This window comes from Dipteris shenzhenensis, chromosome 18 (assembly GCF_047967505.1).
Source record: "Dipteris shenzhenensis isolate YYH24624 ecotype China chromosome 18, Dip_SZ_1.0, whole genome shotgun sequence".
Lineage (NCBI taxonomy): Eukaryota > Viridiplantae > Streptophyta > Polypodiopsida > Gleicheniales > Dipteridaceae > Dipteris > Dipteris shenzhenensis.
In genome coordinates this window covers 45,991,091-46,001,427 of record NC_141613.1, presented here as the reverse complement: position 1 = coordinate 46,001,427, position 10,337 = coordinate 45,991,091, and the positions used below count along the sequence as shown (strand labels likewise).

General features: G+C 45.4%; 1 protein-coding gene across 1 annotated transcript; it reads right to left on the bottom strand.

Moving 5' to 3' along the window:
* Nucleotides 1-745: 745 nt before the first annotated feature.
* LOC147891300 (glyoxalase 3-like) lies at nucleotides 746-9,508 on the bottom strand. The gene is made up of 8 exons (XM_087389608.1): nucleotides 9,370-9,508; nucleotides 8,961-9,063; nucleotides 8,724-8,815; nucleotides 8,520-8,576; nucleotides 8,348-8,425; nucleotides 8,080-8,243; nucleotides 1,139-1,255; nucleotides 746-1,035 (listed from the first exon to the last, which is right to left on the bottom strand). Exons 2-8 carry the CDS (start codon nucleotides 9,035-9,037, stop codon nucleotides 940-942), a joined length of 681 nt encoding a protein of 226 aa, XP_087245734.1. The 5' UTR covers nucleotides 9,038-9,063; nucleotides 9,370-9,508; the 3' UTR covers nucleotides 746-939.
* Between the last annotated feature and the right edge of the window lie 829 nt (nucleotides 9,509-10,337).

Genomic DNA, 10,337 nt, shown 5'->3' with positions numbered 1-10,337 from the left:
TTATTCTTTTCAAAATAATTGTGTGTGTGAGTGGATGTTAAAAGTGCATCCTATGCAAAAGTACGATATGACAGTCATGTATTTGCATCTTCACATTATTCGCTTATGTGCGTCCTTTTTACACCTAAGAGCATGTGACCATGTGCGATTCTGAGCTTGTAATGTCATTCAATAAGGTATATCTACTTTTACAAATACATATACATGGATACAATGAATACAATGTGCATACACACATAGATACGAAGCATAGTTCATACACAAATCTAGAGATGCAATAACTCCGTATGGGATCTAGCTCATCCCTATGTTGTTTCAAAATTTTCTAGCATAATGTATGGGATCTTAAAAATCCTTATGGGACCTTCCATATACCAGACTTAACAAGAGCTTATGGATCTTACTTTTACATAAAAACAAATTTATACACACGCAGATCTTTTTCACACACACGAAGACAAATCTAATGGATCCATACGTAACCTCATGGGTTGTTTTATCTTTATGGGACTTCAAAAAGCCGTATGTTAAGAAGAGTTACGACTCATGTTCTCATGCTAAATTAAAATTCATATGCGTCACTAAGTCATACTGTGAGTTTCACGGGAGAATTTCTTTTGATGTCTTTATAGCACTCCTTTCGAGAACTTTTCTCAGCCCTTATTCATAGACCTAGTTATAGACTGACAAATAATTGCCCCATAGATATTTTTATAAGCTCTCCTTTCCAAGCGTCAACGTGATATAATAATTTGTGAAAATATATACAAACATGAAAAGCTCAGATAGGTACCAAACTTATAATCATATGCAAATTAATGCTACTTTGACTTCATTAGTGGCCACTCAAAAAGCTAGAGAACTTTATGTCTCTTCCTCTGCAAGAGGCAATACCTGCACGTATCAAACAAACAGAAGAGTGCCCTTCTGCATCGATCATCATTTAAGTGCCAAGAGAACTAGCTCGGCCACCTTTGCTGAACTTTGAGGATTCTGGCCAGTAATCAGATTCCCATCTGCAACGGCGTATGGGGTCTGTTTGCCAAAATGTGACAATGTTAAATAACGTTTTTGAAACATATTGACGACTACACATATAGATGCTTGCTCATGGAAGAGAACAGAAGTGAAGACTTACCCAGTCAGATGCCTTTTCGTATAAACCACCTAACTCTTTAAGCTTGTCCTCTAACAAAAAGGGTACTACATCAGTCTTTCCGACAGCTTCCTCCTCTGTGTTAGTAAACCCTGTTACCTGTTCTCATGGTAAACAAAACAATCCATCAACCAGAGCGTGAGACCATGCAAAAGTTGCCAGATTTACACAAAGATGTCTACCACTAAATAAGAAAGAAGCACTTCAAAGCCCCGAGCAATACAACACAACAATGAGGACCTGGTTACTGGGCATAGAGTGAAAACAAGGACGAGTTCCACAAATCTATCCAGCAAGTTAAAGAAAGCATCCACATATCAATTTGGCAACACATTTTATGCAAATGTCAAAGGTACCTTACATTGAGCTCTTACAAGTACACCAAGAAAGGAGTCTTTGCAGAACAGTTATGCTTTATTTCTAACTGTTTTTAGAGCCTGGACTACATGGAAATCTGATAGAAATGAAAGAAGAAATTAGTATGCATTATGCATCAGCATTTTTGAAGCTGCAGATTTTTTAGCAGATTCTTTAAAGAGCATTGCTTTCATTTGGCTGTAGGCCTCTCTGTATGGAGATAAATATTAATGGATAAAAATTTTAGGTTAGTCCCAGACTTTGCATCCTCAAATGCAATAGGAGTATGTACATACCATACCTAAAAGAGCATTGCTTTCATTTGGCTATAGGCCTCTCAGAATGGATAGAAATTTTAGGTCAGTCCCAGACTTTGCATCCTAAAATGCAATAGGTGTATGTACATACCATATTGCTTGGGGCAGTAACCGCCAATGGTATCAACACCTGAAACGCATTCTGCTTAGCCAGTTGCAAAAAAGGTTCCATCTTTTCCAGCTCGACTGTTGCTTATTAATTTTTGACAGCCATGTCTACTACTATGGAGAGCATTTCTACCTCAATTAAGCTTGTCCCCATAGATAAATGACAGGATCACCCTCCACCTGATCGTAGATTGACAAAGCATACGACATCAAGATGCTTTACACATTCGCAAGGTTCCATGCCATCCAAATAGGGCCCCAAATAAAATTCTTGTATTCGTTGTGAGTGGGAGTGTGAGTGCAGTAAAAGACCCTTTAAGAAAAATTTCTAGAAGAGCTCCAGAAGGGACACGTGTTAGGGGCATTTAAAGGGCTGCTCACTATATAAGGTGGAAGAACCACCTTTGTATTTTTTGATGTTGCCTTCAGCTCTCCGTCCTCTCAGCTCGCTTCCGCTCGTTCCCCTCTCAGCCTGCTCTACCTCCCCCTCTCTCCCCTTCTTCTCCCCCTCTCCCTCTCTTGCTGTCCTCCCCTCTCTTCCGTCTCTGCGCCCCCTCCCTCCTTGCTCAGCCAGCCCATCCTGCACCTCTCTCCCTCCTCATATCTCAGCCCCCAGGGAATTTTCTCCACCCATCCTCTGCCTCTCTCCCTCCCTATCTCTCCCTTCCCATGTCTGAGCCCGCCGCTAGGAATTTTCTAAATAAAATTACGATTCTTTTGGAGTTGATTCAGGTTGAGAATTCGTAGCGCTATGAATTTTTGTAGTCCGAAGAGCCATTAGAACCATAAGCAAACATTTAAATGTTTACTTTCTTGATAACTTCATACTGGCCTTGGGTTCTAACAAATCTCATTAGCCAATTAGTTCTTTGATAACTTCATACTGGCCTTGGGGGTGAGTCTTCGTGTGTTGGGTAATGATTAATTCTAATAAGCCCTAATTATTGACGTCAGCCTTGTGATTTAAGCCCTTGTAGCTTGCATGAGAAAGCATTTGTAAATTCAGCAGTAATATTTTGTCAGGAATTTCTACATTTGGTTCTAAGTGGTATCAAAACAACTATCATTGGATTAGAGAAATAAAATGAAGGCTTAGTGACCACTTTGGCTCGAAAATAGGAAATTTTTACTTTTTCAATGTTGGGGACATACTGCACTATGGCGAACACTTGCATCTACGGGTGACTCCAACACGAGCATCTACGGGCAAGCTCGAAAATAGCTTGAAATATGGCTAAAATTACCAAAATTTAGTTTTTTTTGGCGTAAGCGCTAGTGTTAGTTACCCTAACTAGGGTTGGACAGAGCTGGTTACCAACATGGGTTAAAAGAGTAGTTTCATTTGCAGGACGTTGCAGCAACAGATTATCGTGCGGTACGATTGATTTCGCCATTTGGGCTGGTACCTTGCGTAATGGCTTCGTGGCTTCCAAACAGCAGGAGATCCTTCCGTGGGCAGCACTATGATCAATATCTATTCCATTGTGGCTAGCAACGGCACGTGCAGCGCTTTGACAAGCGCGAGCTCCTGAGACATGCTGAGAGAACCGAATGATTGGAGATTAGGTCTTGTTGTTGCCACTTGAAAGCTCCTTGCACCGTTGTGGCAAGCCAGCCAGCAACGCTGGGCTTGCGCGGTTGTGCACAAGCTACGTTTCGTTTGGGGTTGAGAGTGGGTTGACGTAACATCGGCAGCAGTAAAGTAGCATAGCTTGACAGGGAAGGGGGGGGGGGGGGGGAGAGAGAGAGAGAGAGAGAGAGAGAGAGAGAGAGAGAGAGGTTGATGAAGACAGAGAGCACAGCCAAAAAAACCGTGACTACATCTTGAGTACCAAAGAGAGTCAAGGGAGTGAACAGGGCATCACCTCGGAGTGCATAGAGCACCTCCGAGATATAATGTAAAGTAGACGGCCTTCATTCATATCAGTTTAAGACTGAGGGTGCTTGGGTCTAGGCTTGAAGTCTCTGATTAACGCCTTCCCTTCTCTATAGACAGCCCGTTTTCCTTCTTTCTGAGCATCCTTTACTTTAGCCAATTCTGTAGCTTTTGCCTTGAGCTGAGTCGGTGTGAGCTCCTCCGAGAGAGATTGAGATAAGGAGTGTGTTGAGGTGGAGGAAGTATGTAGATTAGATAGGAGAACCTTAACCTTCCTAACATTGGTCCCTATAAACTAAATATGATCTGAGATAGGGAGTGTGCAGAGGTGAAAGAAGCATGTAGATTAAATATAAGCACCTTAGCCTACCTAACCATTTGCCCCTAGAGCTAACCCTTCCCCTTCATTAGAGTGGGCTGGCTGTCTCTTCTCCTTATCAGGGGCTGTGTATACATTGTGTGTTGGGATAGAAAGAACAATGCCCACCTGTAAGCCACAAATGAGGAGCGCTGAGTGACTTGTTACCTATTGGCATAGGATGAATGTCGTGCAATGCGGGCACAAGAACAAGATGTCACATGGACACATGAGGTGACACCCTCAGGCTGCCATGTGAATAAACATGCTGTCACATGGGCAGAGAGGCTGCCACATGGACAGCACATTGAGCAGCCATATGGGCTGGATCAGCAGCCATGTGTGCTGCAGAAGTTGACGCATAGATATGTTATAAATCTGGACCATGAAGAGGGCAGATCTGATGCATGTCTGAGCCACGAAGGCGCCAGGGCAATGACTGGGACTGGAATAGGACACAGCAGAGGACCTAACTTTGGGCTAGAATTGACCATTTATAGGGCTAACCAAGGTTGGCCAAACTGACTGGGCATAGACCAGGTCAGTTGGGCCTGCCTTACACATTCCTACAAGAAGCTACTCAAGCTCATGTGTGAGCAGCACAGAGAAAAGGAGTGTCAGGCAGATCTAGAGCTGCCACACTGAGTTTCAGGTTGGATATTCACCTGGAGACCCTTCCACCGAGTGGTTAGGATCTTGAAAAGCTAGCCCCATTTTAGGCCCTGCTAAGGGACTAGCAGTAGGTGGTTGTTTCTTGGTCCAAAGGGCTTTCAGTGTTTTTCATTTGTATTTCTTGAAGCTGACTATGTTAAGGAGGCCATCAGTGTTTTTAATGACTTTTAAAATGTTAGGTTAGCTTAGCCTTCTTGCTATCCAGCTACTCTTCCTTTCATTAAAAGCTTCATTAAAAGCAGGGCCATAGAAGTTTTGCCAAGTTGTTCTAACATGGTATCGAAGCCCAGGGGAGTGAGATCATAATCCAGATAAAGGACTTGACTTCAACACCTGAAAGAGGAAGGCAGCTTCTGATCACTCAATGTTTAGCATGGTTTTTGGCCTGCTCAGTTGTGGAAGGTCTTAGTGATGATGTTGGGGTTGAAAGGGAATTACGCTTATTGGTCCACGTTCAACTTACACTCGAGAGTCTCTCTCTCTCTCTCTCTCTCTCTCTACTCTCAAGCTTCCCCCCTGTCCCAACCTCGACACCTGCATCACTCGTAATTAATCCTCCCACCTGTCTTCTACTACTACTGTTTTTGGCTGCTGCTTCTGCTTCTGGTTCCGCCAACCTTTTGGGCAGGCCTTATGAATGACAAAAGTCATTCATTTCTTTCACTTGCTTACTTAATTTTCATAGTGAGTGGCGTCCTGCATGCCGGTTCCAAATTTTGGCAAGGCAGGTATGTTGGATGGAAGCCACTGTTAGAAATGACCCAACAGAGGGTACGCATAGTGGAAGACTGATAGAATAGCCCAGGAGCTCACACAGTGTGGTGTGGGGTGTGGAATCACAAACTTCTTATGTGCATAAAACAGATGTGCAGACTCATCAATAGACAATGAACCAACCAGATAGAGAAACCACCAAATATTTCCGTCCAAAGCTATGGACACAATACAAAAGAGAGAGATCCAGAGTCCCACCAATGGTGTGGTCCTCTGATCTTACCACAAGGTACTTCTCCTATCTCCTATCTGCTGGATATCTCTAGACTCGAGCCCACGTGCTTCCACCTCAAGCGTCTGTAGACTCTCTGTCCAGAATGGTTCTCTCTACCTTACTGCCTGTAGATCAGCCTGTAGGCAGCAATTACTAGCTCAGTCTGCAGCCCTCTTTAGGTCTCCTTCACCTCCTGGGAAAAGGCCCAAGGAAGCCCTGTCTGCTGCTCCTGTCTGCTGTAAATCTGCTACACCAGAGAATGAGATATGAGGGCACAAAGGCCCTCCTTATATAGAGCACAAGGCCCTCCAGAACCAACCGACCAGCCAGCCCTAATTGGGCCGACTGGCTGGTCTGGAGCAGCCCTAACCAACCGACCAGATGGTTGGCTGGTTGGCTGCCTATCCAGCCCTATTTAGGGCCCTTTTCTAGCCCTTTGTTCCATGCAGGGCCCAGCCCCTTTGGACTGCTTACCCTGCCAGCCCTGTTTGCAGGCCATAGACCTGCCCAATACCTGCTGCAACAGTGCGACTCTATGCTGCTACTGATCCGCCTCTGCTCAGCCCTTGTCCGGACCCTGGTGCACCCTGCACACCTTCCGTACACTGCCCTGCAGCAGCCCGTACTGATCCGTACAGTGGCTGTCCCCTTTCTCTGGGCATACCTTGCCCTAGGTCTCCCTCCCCCATGCTCTCCTCATTTGGGGGCTTACAGATGGGGAGGTGACCTTTCCAACAGCCACCTGGTTGCAGGGAACATATGGGAGATTACTGACAGAAAAAAGCAGCCGCCTGGTTCACGTGAATGCCAGCAGGAAAAGTGATAAAAGCTGCAGAGCCAGATCTGAAGGAAAGATTGGGTGCTCAGGGACACTGATGCACTATCTCTAATCATCAAGATGACACAGATTTACCACATATTTCATTGGTGAGGATGTGACTCTCCAAAGCAGTTGTTTCTACTGACCATTGATGAGGGGGAACCTGTCAATGATCACTTTGTGAAGTGAAGATTCTGAGCGATCAAGGGGGTAGATAGCAATAAATTGGCCACACTCATTCTAGAGAGCTCTGTGGGAGTTGAGATTGCATTTCTTTGATCGGGTCAGTGTGAACCCCCAGTGGGTCATTGAGAGGGAGGGAGGATCTTGAGGTAGAAAAGACAAAGCCCCACCACAAGCTGTCAAATGGTCAGAGGGGGCTAGTGACGTGGCTGTCAAATGGACAGCATGGCTGCTGATCAGCAGACTGTGCAGAAGATGACGCATAGATATGCCCTAGATGATGCATAGATATACCATAGATACACCATAGACTATGCAGAAGATGACGCATAGATATACCATAGATCTGGCCCTGGAATAGGGCAGATCTGATCCATGTCAGAAGGGCCCTGATGAGGGCTGGATTCGGGCCCAGCAAAGGCCTAACTTTTAGCTGGAATTGGCCATTTATAGGCTTGACCAAGGTCGACCAAACTAGCTAGTGGGCCAGGGCACAGACCAGGTTGATTGGGCCTTAGGACAGACTTGCTGGTTAGCCGCGCAGGGCAGGTTGGCTTGCCTACAGACTGCTGGTCATGAGGTGACGGGAAAGCCAGCCCCTCCCCTTTATAAAGGGGGGCCTACACAATCCTACAGGAAGCTACTGAAGCTCATGTGTGAGCAGTGCAGCAAAAAGGAGTGTCAGGCAGTTAGAGAACTCCCCACTGAGGCAGCAAGTGTAGGTGTTGCCAATCTGTGTATGCTACCTCTAGATGAAATCCAGGAACATGCCCAAACTCATCCTCTAAAACACAACACACAGTGCAGTTTCAATCTCATGATAGTCACTCATAAGGTTGAAACCATAAACTCCACCTCGCATAGCAGGTACTAGCTCTTTTGACATCCCCACTGACATCATCAGCACCCCACAATGGGTGTGGGCCGTAGTATAAACATGCTCTCACACATACAAATCTACACACCCACACACTCTTGAGCATCCATTTATACAAAGGTTTTCGTCCTGAGTTTTCTGGCCATGACAAAGGCTATGAACATTATCCTATATGTCTTAGTGTTTGCATAGCCGTCATTCCCCTACGGTAATCTTCCCCAAAGACTCTGAGAGTTGAACTCATAAATGCAAGCGCTGATACAATCCATTTACCTAAACTCTAGGTATCATTGCACGCAAGTCGCACAAGCTTTCTGTTTTGCATTCTCAGTTGTGCAATTCAACCCATTTTCGATAGATGATTTACCTTCCTCCCCTTCACAATATATTCACCTGCAGGAGATTTTATGTTTACTAGTCCAACAGGCCCATGACAAACTGCAGATAGTATCTTGCCCTGTGCCCATAACTTCTCCAGCAATGCTATGACCACTGGATTGTCAGGGCAGTCGTAGCAGACCCCATGCCCACCTGCAAAAAGATTGGATGGCAGGGACCCTTACATTAGAGAGAGAGAGAGAGAGAGAGAGAGAGAGAGAGAGAGAGGAGGGCCTTTGGGCAGGGGGGGGGCTTACCTGGCAAGAAAACAGCATCGTAGTCTTCAGAAGCATTGACCACTCCAATAGAGTTTTTCACTAAGGTTTGTACTTCATCTGTACTTTGTGCATCCAACAAAATTAGTCAAACGGACTGAATCATGTCGCTTTAAATAAACTGAAACCGCTGTAAAGAGTATATCAACCGCACCATCCTTCAGGAACCGATTGGTATGTTCGGTTAAGCCGCCTTGCACGCTGGCTGGATCTGAAACCCAATGCAACGATTATTTTCCTCTCAAAGTGCCTTCACGTTACACAGCACACTCCACTAATTCAAAAAATCAATTCTTGTGACAGAGCATATTCTGCGAATAACAATCAATTGCAGAGAGAAACCTTAAACAGGACGTACCAATCGGAATAGTGCCGCCCTTGACGCTTACGACATCCACTTGCACGCCTGCTTCCTTGAAGATGTAGTAAGGTGCGGCCAGCTCTTCAGCCCTGCAGACCAGTAATTTAATGATGGTGTAGAGGATGATCTAAAATACGCACTCACAGACTTTTAAGCTCCATCTACTCAAATGGATAACTGGAAGACAAGTGAAGGTACATAACACTGGAGGATAGGAGAATCACAAAGACGCACCAAAGGCCTGTGGGTTTATCAGTAGCTCCAAGCTTGTCGTGGGAAGTGCAAATGATGAGAACACGCTTGCCAGCCATGATGCAGACGCAACGATGGGCGGGAGCTGAATGCACATCATCATAGTTGCCGAGGAATGTAAGCGTTCGATACAATGGCTAGCGCGCTCTCTCTCTCTCTCTCTCTCTCTCTCGCTCTCTCTCTCTCTCTCTCTGTGCGCGCGCTACTTGCTCATATAGCTCGCATTCATCCTCCCTGCGGCAAGAGCTAGCCATTTCCAACAAAACCCAACTCTGCGATCAGTCTTTTTTTCTAGAGGCGAACAACTTTCCATCGCGCCCCCGAAACAGAGCTTGCCAGGCCGCAGATCCACAGTCTGCCAAGCCGGGGGGACGTGGTTGGAAAGGCGTACCTTGTGATTACGAAGCGGTCAGGCCGCGAATGGAGTACGAAACTGTGATAATCTCGACACTGGTCTTCTCCTCTCGAAGTCGAAATGCAGCTGCTCGCCGTAGGATTGATGAATGGGGGGAATCCATCGTGGCTTCCATTACGTTAAGAGTGCTGCTCAAACACCTTTTCTTAGCTGCGGTTTGCCAAGTGTTACTAGGACCAAGAGAGTTTTGTTGTTAGTTGGCCACGTGCTCTATCCAAACTCAAAAGGTAGACTAGCCCCTTTGGTGAACCTCTGGCATAACCACATGTGGCACAACCAATGTCAGTGCAAGTCCCACGTGCTCTATGCAAACTAAAGGCAGAATAGCCACTTCGTGCATGTGTGTGGTAGAACCTATGCCAATGCTAGTCCTCTAGAACTTGCATTGGTGCTACTCCTCCATCTTGAATGTAAGTGGATAGTTGGTCCCAAACGCACAGCTAGATGCTAACTCTGGAAGGTCTCTCCCAATTGTTCAAGCTAGGAACTTTTCCTATTTAGTGCCTGCCTCCAAAGGCTTGAATTCCATGTCAACGAAGATGCTACAACAATGGGTCCAATGAAATCAATGCCCAACTCTAATATGTTGGAGAGAGAGAGGGGGGGGGGGGGGGGGGGGGGGGGGTAAAGTGAAGAGGATTACTTATAGCGATTTGATCTAATACCACAACATTCCTCCTCCAACATGAACCAAAAAGTGGCCAATGGGACACACATACATTGAGAGAGCACAATCACTTGTCAATGATAGGTCTAGCTAGTAGTGCCTCATGGCATTAAGACACCTTTAGTCTAGTTCACTACACATGTAGTGATTTATGAATGTCCATGATCCAAGCCCTTATGCCAAAATAGGTCCTAAAGAATTATAAAATGTATTATAAAAGGGAGGGGTAAAGAAGAGAGTGCTTAATGAGGACATCCATTTATTTATAAGAGGAAGG

What these genes read in the sequence shown, in the direction of transcription:
- LOC147891300 (XM_087389608.1), bottom strand. Translation starts at nt 9,037, where the DNA reads ATGGCTGGCAAGCGTGTTCTCATCATTTGCACTTCCCACGACAAGCTT. An exon ending in GGGCGGCACTATTCCGATTG is followed by an intron (nt 8,577 to 8,723) that starts GTACGTCCTGTT and finishes ATTGGGTTTCAG; the next exon opens with ATCCAGCCAGCGTGCAAGGC. An exon ending in ACGAAAAGGCATCTGACTGG is followed by an intron (nt 1,036 to 1,138) that starts GTAAGTCTTCAC and finishes TTTGGCAAACAG; the next exon opens with ACCCCATACGCCGTTGCAGA.